The sequence below is a fragment of the Pantherophis guttatus genome, chromosome 1, assembly GCF_059756535.1.
Source record: "Pantherophis guttatus breed Tessera chromosome 1, ASM5975653v1, whole genome shotgun sequence".
Taxonomy (NCBI): Eukaryota; Metazoa; Chordata; class Lepidosauria; order Squamata; family Colubridae; genus Pantherophis; species Pantherophis guttatus.
In genome coordinates, this window is record NC_142063.1 from 213,456,895 (window position 1) to 213,471,217 (window position 14,323).

The window sequence follows — 14,323 nt, forward strand, 5'->3', positions numbered from 1 at the left end:
AAAAAAAGACTACCTGTAGTTTTACAAAAACCACATGAACAAAGTTGTAATGAATTGACTTCTTGTATGCACCATGGCAAGAGAATAGCAGTTGGCAATAGCACTTAAAACTTATATACCACTTCACAGTGCTTTACAACTCTAAACAGTTTACAGAGTTAGCATGTTGCTGCCAACAATCTGAGACCTCATTTTACCAGCCTCGGAAGGATGGAAGGCTGAGTCAACTTGGAGCCTGTCAGGATTAAACTCTGCAATACTGCATTCTAACCACTGTGCCACCTTTGCTTTGCTGGCTTTTGTTGGTTAGTCATACAGTTTTGCAAATGGAATAGCCACTGGATGCTGGATCCAAGTTGGTGTAATCTTGCCAGAACAAAGGAGAGATCATTGAGATTATTCATGTTATTTTGGATAGCTGCTCGTCACGAATAGACCACAGAAAGTTTTTTTTTACAGTTGGCTTATGAGTGGAGTAACTGAGAGTTACATCAACTTCCAAGTTTCAACTTGCAACGTAGTCTTTATGGATACTAGGCTTGACCTTAATCACTTTTTTGGATTATTTTCTGTATTATTTGCATTTTGCAATTTAAGATCCTTCAGCCTGGCAATGTTCTATTGCATTCATTGGATGAGTTTCCTTCTCCTTAAAAGATTATGATGCAAATTTGATTTTGATGCAGAGATTTCACAATACATCTTCTTTTGTGGTGAAATATCATCATTTTTCCCCTCCTGCCTTGTTTTCAGTATATAAATTGCAACACATACTGATTTATGTAAACCTGACTCAGCAGAAGCAATTGTGAGTAGGGCTCCTAGTAGACAAAATCATTTAAGTATAAGCCAGCAGTGTGTTGCAGCCACCAAAAAAGCCAATGCAATCCTAGGCTTCATTAACAGAGGGATAGAATCAAGATCACGTGTTACTACTGCTTTATAATGTCTTGATAAGACCATAGAATAGAATATTGCATCCAGTTTTGGTCACCACAATATAAAAAAGATGTTGAGACTCTGGAAAGAGTGCAAAGAAGAGCAACAAAGATGATTAAGGGAGGTGGAGGCTAAAACATATGAAGAATGGTTACAGGTATTGGGTACGTCTTGTCTAATGAAAAGAAGAACTAGGAGTGATATAACAGTGTTCCAATATTTGAGGTGCTGCCACAAAGAGGGGTGAACCTATTTTCCAAAACACCAGAAGACAGGACAAGAAACAATGGATGGCAACTGATCAAGGAAAGAATCAACCTAGAACTAAGGATAAATTCCCTTAGAACGATTAACTAGTGGAAAGGCTTGTCTTCAGAAGTTGTGGGTGCTCCTTCACTGGAGGTTTTTAAGAAGAGATCTGACAGCCATTTGTCTGAAATGGTATAGGGTTTCCTGCTTGAGCAGGGGGTTGGACTAGAAGACCTCCAAGGTCCTTCCAACTCTGTTAATTCTGTTATATAACCAGTATACACTTCAGTAAGAGTTGGATATATATAAAAACCTAATACAAATAATTCACATAGAAGAACACTGAAAGATTATCATTGTTAACAAAACTGCATGACCAGTTGTTGACGGTTGTAAAGAGGGTGATCAAATAATTAGATTGAATTTTATGACCTTTTTTGTGGTGGTCATAAAATGAATGTCATGGTCATTAAGTGAACTCATTGTTTGCTAAAGGCTGGTTTTTGCAGAACCAGAAATAAACGTCTGCTTCCAGCAAAACTACCATAAATCGCGCTCATGTGACTGTGGGGCACTGCAAATGGCTGTAAATAAATCCCAGTTGCCAAGTGCCCTACCAGCAATAGCATTCATATCGTCCTTTACAGCACTCTCTGAGATGTTTAAAATGTCAGCCTATTGTCCCCAACAATCTAGGTCTTCATTCTATCAACCTCGGAAGGATGGGAGGCTGAGTCAACCTTGAGCCAGTCAGGATCGAACTCCAGGCGGTGGGCAGAGTTAGCTTGCAGTTTTGCATTCTAACCACTGTGCCACCATGGCTCTTTACCTAACCTGTAAAAAGATGACTATGCAGCACTTTTAATTCAATCTCAAATCAGCTATTTTAACATGTGAAAGACATACCCCCGTGCACTCTGAAATGCCACCTAGAAATTGAATCCAAAATGCAGTAGACAAACAAATACTCATATATTACGTATCAGTAATAGTCACCTGCACATGAAAGATCTTAAAGTCAGATCCATACATCTTCATCTCCTCTGGGAACTCTTTAAAAGCATTCAAGTAAGGAATGTGACCATCCATTACCAACCTGGGTTAAGGAGATTAAAGTAAAATCAATACATGTATTACAGTTTCATTCACAACACAGAACTAATGTTAGTTTTATAAACTTTTTAAAGATGTGCTCATTTCTGACATTCCCTAATCCATGATAAATATTATATTAAAGTATCCTAACTTATCAGGGTTAGTCTTTCTGGCTGCATTCTACTAGCTGAGATAACTCTACATTCCAACATAGGCATGTTTAATAGGATAGGATAGGATAGGATAGGATAGGATAGGATAGGATAGGATAGGATAGGATAGGATAGGATAGGATAGGATAGGATAAGGTAGGGTAGGGTAGGGTAGGGTAGGGTAGGGTAGAGTAGAGTAGAGTAGAGTAGAGTAGAGTAGAGTAGAGTAGGGTAGAGTAGAGTAGAGTAGAGTAGAATAGAATAGAATAGAATAGAATTCTTTATTGGCCAAGGGTGATTGGACATAAAAGGAATTTGTCTTTGGTACATATGCTCTCAGTGTACATAAAAAGAAGATACATACGTCAAGAATCATAAGGTACAACACTTAATGATAATCATAGGGTACAAATAAGCAATCAAATCATACTAGGAAACAATATAAATCGTAAGGATACAAGCAACAAAGTTACAGTCATACAGTCATAAGTGGGAGGAGATGGGTGATAGATCATGCAGCACGGACTGAGTATTTGGAGACAGACAAATGCAGAAATGTGAATTAGTTCAATGACCCCTTTTCAAAGATAAATTAAGGCACTTCTATCCTGCTTTGGGTTTGCAATTAATGACCGGTACTAGTTCAAACTATTTTGTTTGACTAGCACATATATGTATTTGTAATTGATCCTGTAAGTTAAAAAGGCAATCAACAAATATTTTAAGTATGTACTGTAAATCTACTAATTCATAGCTGAATAAAAAAGTGACATGTTTTACTTGGTGCAACTAATGATAACTTTTCGCCCTGACGCATAAATTCAATGCAGAAGTAGAAGTAGGATTATAACCCAAATATTTATTAGACGTTATTTTTATTACCTTAAAAGATCTGATAATGTAATGGATTCCCTCAGCCATAGTAATGCCAGAGAACAGAAAGCCAGAGTCATCGGCATGGACAAGCTCAGATCCCCTTTCCTTTTTTTCTGTAAATATGAACTGCCGTCCACTGATCCGGACCAGCCAGATTTTGCTACAAAAAGAGTTCCGTAAGGTAAAGAAAGTTAACCTTTCTACAGTGCATCCAGATTGAAAAAAGCTGCAGAAATAACAAACCATGCCTGTTTAAAAGGAGTACATTAGCATCCCTCCACTGGTTTAATTTTTCAGCCTAGCAAGTAGGATAGCAAAGGGACATACATAAACTTCAAAGATTAACACAAATAATTAAGCCTACATGGCTTCACTTGAAGCTTGCATATTACCAATTAAACTGATTTATACAGTTAAAAGTAAGGAACAGAAGTATTTATTCCTCAAAAAAAAAAATTGCTACAGCTACAATCATTTAATATACATACAATGGAGGAAATATTACATCAATGAAATATGAGCATTCAATCGCAAGATCAGTAGGAGGAAAAACAGTAATTCTTTCTTGCCTCTGCACCCACATATAAAAGGCACTATAAAATTAGCATCTGTTCCACCTCAGGAACTCCTATTTAAAACTGCAGAGATTTATTGGACAGTCAATCAACAAGACACAAATTACACGAATGTTTCAGAATTATACCTGTCCACAGCTTTTATAATAAATGTACAGATTATAACATATCCATATGTGAATTAATTTACATATAGAAAGAGCGTGCTGAGAATTCAAGACAACTTCCAGATACCACAGGGGTGTCAAACTCGGGTTGTCACAGAGTCACCACGTGACATAGTATCACAACTTTCCCCCCTTCCCTAAACTGGGCATGGAAGTGGTCAGCACATCCGGCCTGTGGGCCACAAATCTGACACCCTTGAGATAGCGCAACAGTCTTGAGAAGGATGCTACCTCATCCAAGACCAGAAATAATGGAATTTTAGTTTAAAACAGCTGGAAGATATCCTATTGCCAAATTTAGCAAGTTAGCTATAAAGACTTATGATTTTTTTTGATGTATACATTTAACCTCTACCCTAAATAGTTTGAACATATATTTTATGTATTTTATAAAATATTTTTTAATCACACTGAGAGCCACTGCAATTTAGTAGGTAATAAGATTAAGGGTGGGAAGACCCATGTTCTAGTCCATCTTCAACCATGGAATCAATGGATTACTCTTACAGTTCAAAGTACCTGACAGCGTTATGGTGGGGTGATGGTGGTAAAAAACAGGAGGAGGAAACATTATGCCTTATGCTATTGAATAAAAGGCAGGACACAAATATAATAGATTAAGAGCTAGCAATATCTTACCCAGAAACATATTACAAAATCTCAATGGGACTGTAGTATAGTTTCCCATCTTTTCCAAAATCTAGCAAGGTATTCATATTTCTTATTGATCATATTTTATTTTCAATGTATATACTTAATTAAATCCATTAATAGCAGCATTCTACCACACTCAGTTTCAAGCTGCCTTTACTGTCTCTGTTTAAAGACAAAGTCCCTTTGTTTAGATTGAATATAGTTACTAAGGAAATACTCTCTAGATCATGACTTCTAAAAACTAGAAGGAACCATAAGAATTGTTTTGGGTATGATGCATATATAACTCACAAAAGAAAAACTATGAAGCTCAGTTAATCTTTTCAGGGATCTGTTCTGCCTTTTTTAACACACAGGCTGTGTCTTAAAAATATCGCTGATATAAATTCTATCACTAACTCCAGATTAAGTTCAAAATGCAATTCTTTGTGCTCTGTTTGTAGCCATCATGTTAAAAACATCACGCTAGCAGTCTTTCATTTTATTTGTTCTAGTTTATATAAAACAGATTGGACAGTCAGCACTAAATCTAATTCACCATATTATATGTCTTGACAAGCCACAAATTTAATGTGCTTCCCAACAATGTCTATGCACCTGCATCAAGTGGAAAATTTCAACTTGCCATTTTTGTTAACTAAACTAATGTTAGTTTTGTTAATTAATTAGTTAACTAATGTTAACTAATTTTAGTTAACAAACATTTTAAAACTCCAAGATCCCATAATACCTACAGTAATTAGTAAAGAAATCTCCCAACCACAAGAACAATATTAGGATTCAGATTTAATTTTCCCTGCATTATATTTACTCATATAATTTACTTTTAGACCTAGATTCTAATTTATTCAATGTACACAGTAAAAAGAAAGACTACATAGTGTTGATGGTCTTCCAGATTATATTGTTAGAACTTCTACAGTAATAATTAGATGGTTTACATGTATTTTTATACTATTTGTTAATTCTATAGGACAGCCTACATAATTTATCAACGCATATTAAATGAACCCTCAAGAAAAAAGACACATTTTGGGACAGCTGGTAGCAGTGTAATAGACTACACCTTCAGGTGGCAGCATGACCTATAAAACCTATGATTCAGTCTTCTCCCTGGTATTTGCTTTAGCCACAAAATGAGACACAAAACTCATTTTGTGTTCAAGCAGTACTCACGTTCCTTCCAAATGGGTTGGAATACATCTTCCTTCATATTGACCATACTTTGAATTGTGTACCTAAATCTACTGAGAGAATTCTAAATGGGAAATATTGCTCAAGAAAACTTCCTTGGAGCTTTCTGCAATGTACAGGAATTCCCAGTCTGGCAATCAAAAAATTGTTTCTGTATAATTTGTTTATTCCCCCATTATTCTTAGGGTTAATTCTTAGACCATGTTTTCTATAATTTTTCTACACAGACATGAAGATTGCATGCTTAAATCTCCAAAGTAATCAAATAGAAATATATTTTCATATCTCAAGTAACTACACAAAGAACTAAACAAGGTATATTTGCTCTTACCTGATGATTTACTAACAGAAGAAGCAGCAGCAGTGCTAAATTCTGATATCACATCTATATCACTTGTTGAACAAGTCAAATTAATCGGGCTAGTACTTTCAACTTCTGTTTCAGTGTCTGTGTGCTATTAAAAATAGTTTAATAATAATAATAATAACAACGTTAATCTAGAATTCAAGGGGATTCTTTCTTCTTTATTAAATCAAGCCTTATTATTCAAAAACTTTAATTTGCTAAGCAAGATATCAAACAGAACACATTTTTAGAAAGGGAGCATTTTGCCCAGTTAATGCAAAATTATTTCTGTAAAAACTAAAATTTTCAATGAATTGCTTGCTTTTTACTGATTTTCTTACAAGATGCAAGTAGAAATAAAACAAAAACAACTAAAATGTACTATCAGCAATTCAATCAAAACTATGTATTAGGAAAACTAAAGACATCAAAATAATAAGATACCAAAAAAATAAATAAATGGAATAAACATTTTATACATAGAAAGTGTAAATTAGTTGCAGATATTTTAAGACACTTTACATTTATACCAACTGATACATAGTAGATGTGAGTAAAAAAAGACACATTGTTTTCTTTGAGTTATTAAGTTCATGTCAATACAGGTAGTCCTTGCTTAACGACCCTAATTGGGACCAGCCACTCTGTCACTAACCAAAGTGGTCATTAAGTAGGAAATCATGTGACGTCCCATTGTGCTTTTGGATGGAAGGAGATAAGACTAGTCAGTTTCATATCTTCTGCTTTTGTTTGCCTCCTAACTCCTCCCTCCCTTTTGGAATGCTCCAGTGCCTGCTTATTGTCTTGTACATCAAAAGCAACTCAATCATGCCACAGCCTGGGATTGGAAGCCATTGCCATGCTATACAAATAGCCTCTTATTCTTTTGAAATACCTTGATTTCCAATCTCTGTTTCATATGGCAGCAAGAGAGAAAAAAGCAAGTAATTTCTCTCCTTTGTCTGACTTTCTCACTGCCAGCACAATTTTCATGCGTAGAAGAAACATCTTACTCTCTCAAAATTCCTTCCTTTCCTTTCCAATTTCTCTACTGTGTGTAGTGTGTGTGTGTGTGTGTGTGTGTGTGTGTGTGTGTGTGTGTGTGTGTGTGTGTCAGGCAAAACAGAGATTGCCTAGAGAAATGGCTCTACCTCCTCCCCCCCCCCCCCCCGAGCAGAGAGATTAGAGATAAAGGGATTTCAAGAGAGTACTGTAAACTGTTTGCATAGCGTGCCAATGGTTCCCAGTCCCAGTCTGCTGGCTGAATTGCATTGTTTTTGAGAAGAGCAAACAGCTTACTTTTCTGCAATCCCTTTCTCCAAGATTGCTGCTTTGAAAGGGAGAAAAGGAAGAAAAAACCCAAAGATCAGGCACAGGACATTATATACTGACTCTAATGGTGATCATGTGATTTTGAAGGTTGCAAATTTCAATAGTGTTGTAACTTCGAAGAGTGGCTAAATGAATCATCAGTAAGCAAGGGCTACTTGCACTCTCACGCAGTCACAATTATAAGCATTTATATATAATCTATGCTTAAATTACTGAATTACAGCAAGTGTGTGTATACTCTTCCAAGGCGATACTCTTCCCATCTACAGGTAGTCACTGACTTATAACCAGTCAAGGTTATAACCATTCAGTTGTAATAGCCATGGAATGGCTGTTTTATCCCAGATGTCATAAAATATTGTGTTGCCCTCCCCCAATAATGTCACTGCATTTTGGGTGCTTGGCAACCTCTCTGCATTTATAATTGGTTGCCAAGTGCCCTGTGATCACGTGATCACCATTTGCAAAATTCTCTGCCTGCTTCCCCAGAAGGTTAATGATAAAGTTCCACGTGGGAAGTGTGCATGAATAAGCATGGGAGGGTGGCTGCATCACACAAGTGTGGGAGTGTGTATGTTACAGAGTGTAGGTGGGTGGGCACATGCTATGGAGTGCAAGATTCCTGAGGGCCTCCTCCGGAGGAAAAGCAAGAGAAGCGGTTTACAGGTGTGACCTGTGACTTTCCCTGCCAGCTTCCCATTGGCTTTGTGGGAAGCTGGCAAAGGTCACAAATGCAAACCATGTAACTGCAGGACACTGCAATCATTGTTTAAGTGTGAGTTGATTCCAAGCACCTGGACCACCATCACATGAACACGAGGGAGCTGGAACAGCCAGAACTTTGAGGACTGATTATAAATCCCCCCCACATTCAGTACCATCACAAGTTTAGTTGCTGAACAAGTGGTAATTAACTGAGGACTACCTCATCATTGTACCTTTCATCACTGAAGTACCAATGCATTTAAAAAGCAATACCAAGCAGTGTGGAATCTTAAAGGATGATAAGCTATGCAACAATGTAAGTTTTCATGGACTTCAACCCGCCCATGAATTACATCGGATAATGTACAAAAAAGGTTGTGCTTCAATACCTGTCAATACTTGAGAAATCACAAGCACTGCTGTTTTTGCTACATCAAACTAATAGCCACCTTCTGGAAACACGTATCTTAGCTATTATTCAATAAGATTTAAGAAAATGTTATGGAAACCAGAAAATTTAAGAATTGTTAAAAATTACTATAAAATTAGCTTATTTTGTCAAAGATAGTAGCAAATGCATATTTTCAAGGAACTGCAAGGCAAGTGTGATTTGTACCATTTAAGTTTTGGTGTAATATGTTTATATAGCAATAGGACTTACTTAAGAGTTATATACCGCTTCACAGGGCTTTACAGCCCTCTGTAAGCAGTTTACAGAGTCACCATATTGCCCCCAACAATCTGGGTGCTCATTTTACTGACCTCAGAAGGATGGAAGGCTGAATCAACCTTGAGCAGAATTCAAACTGCCAAACTGCTGGCAGTCTTAGCGTGCAATACTGCTTTTTAATCACTGCTCCATTACGGCTCTTATATAAATGCTATATAACTGTATAGATGTAAAGAAGGTAGTTATTATTTCTCTTGAACACTATACTTACGGATGAAATATCATGAGTAACATCACCGAGAGTCTTGTCACTATAAGCCTCTTTGCTCTTGTGAAGATATCGTCTCCAAAAATTATACAGAACTTCATCCTGATAAGAACCAGCATATTATTCATTAATATTAGTACACAAGAGGCTTTGTCATTCATCCATTTTGATGAGGTTATCTATATGGTGGAACTCACATTAAACGATGGATTTTAATATTTTAATATAGAAAGGGGAAAAAAGGAAAATATAAAAAGGAAAAAAGTAGATATACAGTATTGCTGGTTTGCAATATTCCTCACTCATTCATTCAAATTGGTTAAAAATATTGATGGGTAATAAGTTCACCTTAAGCATTAATATCTCTGTTTTTAGTTTTATTGCCCAGAGTAGCTCTGTAAATGAGATGGGTGATCTCTAAGTTTGGTAAATAAATATTAGCCCATGAATTTAAAAAGGTTTACACAGTTGAGTGGGAGGTCCTTAGTTACTCATGTCCTAACCATCTCTCAACAACTCTATCACTAAAAAGATTACTCTATATGGGGCTGCCCTTGAACACCACTTGGAAGTTACAGAATGTGATGGCACAGACAGCAATGGACATGTCATGTTCTGGTTATATATCAACTCTGCTTCATGTACAGCACTGGTTGCCAGTTTGCTTCCGGGTTCAATTCATGGGCCTGGTCACTACCAGGGTCTCTTTATTTGAGGGTCCATGTGTCAGATAATTTCTGATTGCCCAGTGAGCTCAAGCGGAGTACATAGGTCCAATTAATTAAACTGAGTCTTATCAGGACCTGGGCAGTACCTCCTTTCTGTTCCAGCGCTTGCCCTCTAGAAGAGCATCCCCTGAAGATTTGTACAGCTCCAACTCTACAACTGTTTTTCAAGTACTTAAAAAGGTGATTCTGCTCCCGGGCCTGGGCTTAACTAGGGTAGGTGCCTAGCCTTTGTTAGTTTATTAATCTATGTTTTGTCCCTAATAAATTCCCTGAGAGGTCAGATAAATTTTATGTGTACCTTCTTTTTCAGGATCTAAAATAATTTACTATGCATGCAGTAGCTAAACTGTGTTGCTATGATGAACATAAGACATAATAGATTAAAAATGTATTACCTTTGTTTTAAACTTTTTTTTGTTTTATACATTGTAACTAATAAATTGTTATGGGATATATGGTTTTTAATTTTATAGCTATTAGTGTTTTAGATGTGTACCACTGGATAATAAATGCATTGATACAGTAAGAGGAATGAATGTTACATTATGTGATTATTATTTTTTTGGCCAGTTATTAGCATATCATTGTATCTACTTGTTTCATTGTTTTCATTCTTTTATATTTTGCTGGTCACTGACCAAATAAATATTATTGTATTGTATTGTCTGTTTGGTGTATGCTTAGTTATTTATTTTTTCAGGCATGGATGCTTTTTTATTGACTGATCTTTCTGTTTTTATTGTAAGCCACCCACAGTTTTCTGTGAGTTGGACAGTCTCCAAATCTAATAATAGATAAATGCTATTACATCCCAAACATCAAATAATAATTATAATACAAAGAACTTTTAGGAAAACTTTATCCTTCACATATCACTTACTTGAAATGTGCATAACAGATATTTGGGAGGTTTTTCCTTATTCTAAATCAAGATTCCAGATTATATATAAAAAAAACCCACAAAGCCATTATGTGGGCTTTTTATGTTTTGGTTTGCTTAGTGTATGTTGCAGGAACCTAACCATAGTCTAGCAGACTGTGTAAACACAGAAAAGTGCTTTATTTTTCAAATGCTTAAAAAAACTGTGATTAACTTCATTAGGAAAAAAGCAAAATACCTTCATCTGAGAAGAAACTCCTAAAGATTGCAGAGCTTCAGCTTGTTTTCGAAGAATATACTGAAAACCTTCACATATAAACCATTCCCAGCCTTTATCTGAAAATTAAGAAAAAGTGAAATCTTATGAGTAGCTTATATTTGTCAGGGATCAAATTATATCAGTTAGAAACTTTTAAGAATAGGTTGTTAAACATTATTAGGGAGCAAATATTGAAAACAGACAAATATAAATTGCACAATCAACATCTACCTACCAGATAGATCTAAAAGATGACAATGACAAACCACCTTTGTATCATCCTACATGATATGTATTATCAGCATACTGGTTATACCCAATCCCAAAATGACAGATGACCTTATCCAGGAGATTCATACTGATTTCAAACAGAAGGGTCAAGAGTATCTAGCCTTGTGGCACTCTACTTCTCAGGGGCGTTAAGCTCAATTTCTGCCTTTCAACAACAACATCTAAATGCAACCATGAAGAAAGGAGAACCCATGTACAAGTGTCTCCTACACCTCATTCCTGCAGGTGCTCCAGAAGGATACCTTGATCAATAGTTAAAGCCCTTGAAGAGTCTTCAGCAATCAAGAATTAAGGTCCTCGCACCAGCCCCTTCCCAGCTCCAATAGAAATAACTGAAAAGCATGATCTGTGCTGTTTCAGCTAACACAGGTGGTCCTTAGCTTACAACCGCTTATTCAGTGACTTTTCAAACTTGCACAAGGGAGACTTATAATAGGTCCTGAGTTCTGGTTGTTGTAGTAAGCTGCCATGATGTGATCATGACTACCAACATTCCCTGCATCACTTAAGAGATGATTATTCCAGGCCCTATCGCTATCGTAACTCGAGAACTACCTGTACTGAAGAGATTTGAGATAATCCATTTTCTCCAGGATACTTTTTTATAACTCACTATGTACCCATGTGTCTGCAAGGCTAATTTTTTAAAAACTGAATCTTAAATTTTAACACTGCGTGCTGGCCAGCTACTCCTTACACACACATGCGCACCAGAAACTGGAAGACCAGGTGACCGGCACGCATGCTGGAAAATTGCTCTTCTAGTTTCCAGTGCTCCTCTGTGCGCGCGCGCTCCCGTTTCGGCACTCGGTGCCGAAAAGGTTCACCAACACTGCCCTAGATGTTAGAGATTGAAAAAAATGGCAAAAGTTGCAGCATTGTTCTTGTTTTTAAGATGCAAGGGTAGAGAAAACTATTTAGATCCAAAAGCCAAATCAGCGCTCTGTCTCATCATCTGGAGGAGTCATAATCAATTTACATGTTTTGTTTGAATACGTTTGGCATGCTTGAATCTATTATTACTCTATATACACCACTATATATAGTTGTTTTTAATAAATACCAGTCCTAATGCACTTTTAACAGTACTGATTGTGAAACACATATCCTCAATTTTGAGTATTAAAAAAAAGATTCCGAAATGTAGTCTTGCAAAAGAAGATTTTTAGAAAACACAATAAAATTATCTCGATATAAGTTAATGACTTCAGATTCTTACCACAGTGTAACCATGTGTCTAGAGAACATTTCTGGCTCTGCAGACTGGCTGTGGGAGGGGGGATTGTTTTCTGCACACACCTGCTTATGAAAAACACCCCCCCCACACACACACACTACTTGCACAGCCTGGTTCTCAATGGGCCACAGCCTAGTACCCCTGGTCCAGAGGATTAGTTTCATAAGATGATGCTAAAACTCCAGCTATGAATAAACCTATAACCCACAGATTATATTTATTATAAACCTATAACCCACAAATTGTATTTATTACCCCCACTGAAGAACTGATATAAACAAGCACACCATATTGGATGAGAAGGCTGTAAACTTGTTCAGCATTAGCTGTATATGATGGGAAAATTATATTTTACACTTTTATAATAGACTGATAAAAAAATAAATCTTACCAAATTTATTCTTCCTTTTTCTTAATCCTCTAGAGATAGACTGTGCCCTTGCATTAGTAATAACATCACCAGTTTGAACTTCTCTAGTCTTCTGCAAGTTTTGAAAACATGTATTGTTAATACACATGCCCAAAATTATTCAGCTAAAACAATTAGATCAGATGTACAACTATTTAAGAAGTTCATAGATTGCATTCATGTATTTGATGTTAATAATTAATATTTAAAGATTTACACTTACACTTAAGGTGAATTTTAAAATTGGGAAGTAAATAACAGCAACCTTACTTCTATGACGGTGTGGCAAGATGTGCAGTAAAATCTGCCTTCTTCTGTAATGCTCCAGCTGACAGCAGAACAATATCCACAAGGTTCATTGTAGTCTCTCTAAAACAATGTGAAAATGTCCATACTTTTCATTCTATCCAAATGCACAATGCAATAAATATTTAAGGGGAAAAAAATCAGCATATAACAACAAGCACCCTATTTAGACCTAATATACCATCTGCATGTAACATGGCTTTTTAAAACTACTACTGTCCTGCATATCTGCAAATAAATTCAGGGCCGTTTCCTTCAACTAAGCATGAATATAATTGCACTTGAATTTTTGACATACAGTCCTATGTATGTTTACTAGACAAAAGCCCCTTCATTGCAGTGAAGTTTATTTTATAAAAACAAAGCGCTACCACCACTATTATGCAACTAAATATTTACTCTCACAACTGTGCTTCTTGGCTTTGCAACTCAAATCCACAAACCCTGGTAGCACAATTGGGGGAGGGCATAAAACAGTAGAGAAGGAATAGCGGATAGATACAGTCAATTCTACTCCACTATTAAGATGCATGACTTCATACACGGTTTTGAATGTTGCAAATTTTATTCCCTTTTCCCTTGCATCCAAACCATGCAAGGAACAGCAGCATAGGAAGAGGTTTGGCAACCCCAACACACCTTACAAAGGGATGAAAATTCAAGCAACACATTCAAGAAACGATGAAATTTAGTGACACAAGATCCAGACTATCATTACTAGATGGCCGTTAAAAAAGCATTCGGTGCCTCTTTACTGCTGCAACTTGGTCTTCCACAATTTTACATCCAGATCGTAGCTCCTAGAATAGATTAAATATGTCCTCAAGCTGTGTTTTTCCTCTCTCAAAAGGATCCTGAATTCAACCAATTAAACTTTCTCCAGCTTGGCGGTGAAATAAAATAAAAATTTTTAAAAAAGCAAACAGCCTCCAATAGCTACCGACGGGCTGTTACAGAGTCGTGCTTTTTTAAAAAACAAAAAACAAAACAA

The 14,323-nt window shown here is 36.4% G+C and overlaps 1 protein-coding gene across 2 annotated transcripts in view; it reads right to left on the reverse strand.

The window, feature by feature from the left end:
• TAF1B (TATA-box binding protein associated factor, RNA polymerase I subunit B) overlaps nucleotides 1–14,323 on the reverse strand; it is a 42,109-nt gene that overhangs the window by 27,543 nt on the left and 243 nt on the right. The window contains exons 1-8 of one of the 2 annotated variants that reach the window (XM_087882404.1): nucleotides 13,972–14,308; nucleotides 13,297–13,395; nucleotides 13,009–13,099; nucleotides 11,069–11,166; nucleotides 9,226–9,324; nucleotides 6,233–6,356; nucleotides 3,318–3,471; nucleotides 2,185–2,284 (exon numbers count right to left, since the gene is read on the reverse strand). In XM_087882404.1, the coding sequence (XP_087738530.1) occupies nucleotides 2,185–2,284; nucleotides 3,318–3,471; nucleotides 6,233–6,356; nucleotides 9,226–9,324; nucleotides 11,069–11,074 (483 nt within the window). In that variant the 5' untranslated portion in view covers nucleotides 11,075–11,166; nucleotides 13,009–13,099; nucleotides 13,297–13,395; nucleotides 13,972–14,308. Of the gene's footprint in view, nucleotides 1–2,184; nucleotides 2,285–3,317; nucleotides 3,472–6,232; nucleotides 6,357–9,225; nucleotides 9,325–11,068; nucleotides 11,167–13,008; nucleotides 13,100–13,296; nucleotides 13,396–13,971; nucleotides 14,309–14,323 lie in introns of those variants that run through there. The other variant, XM_034432074.3, reaches the window with a different exon arrangement.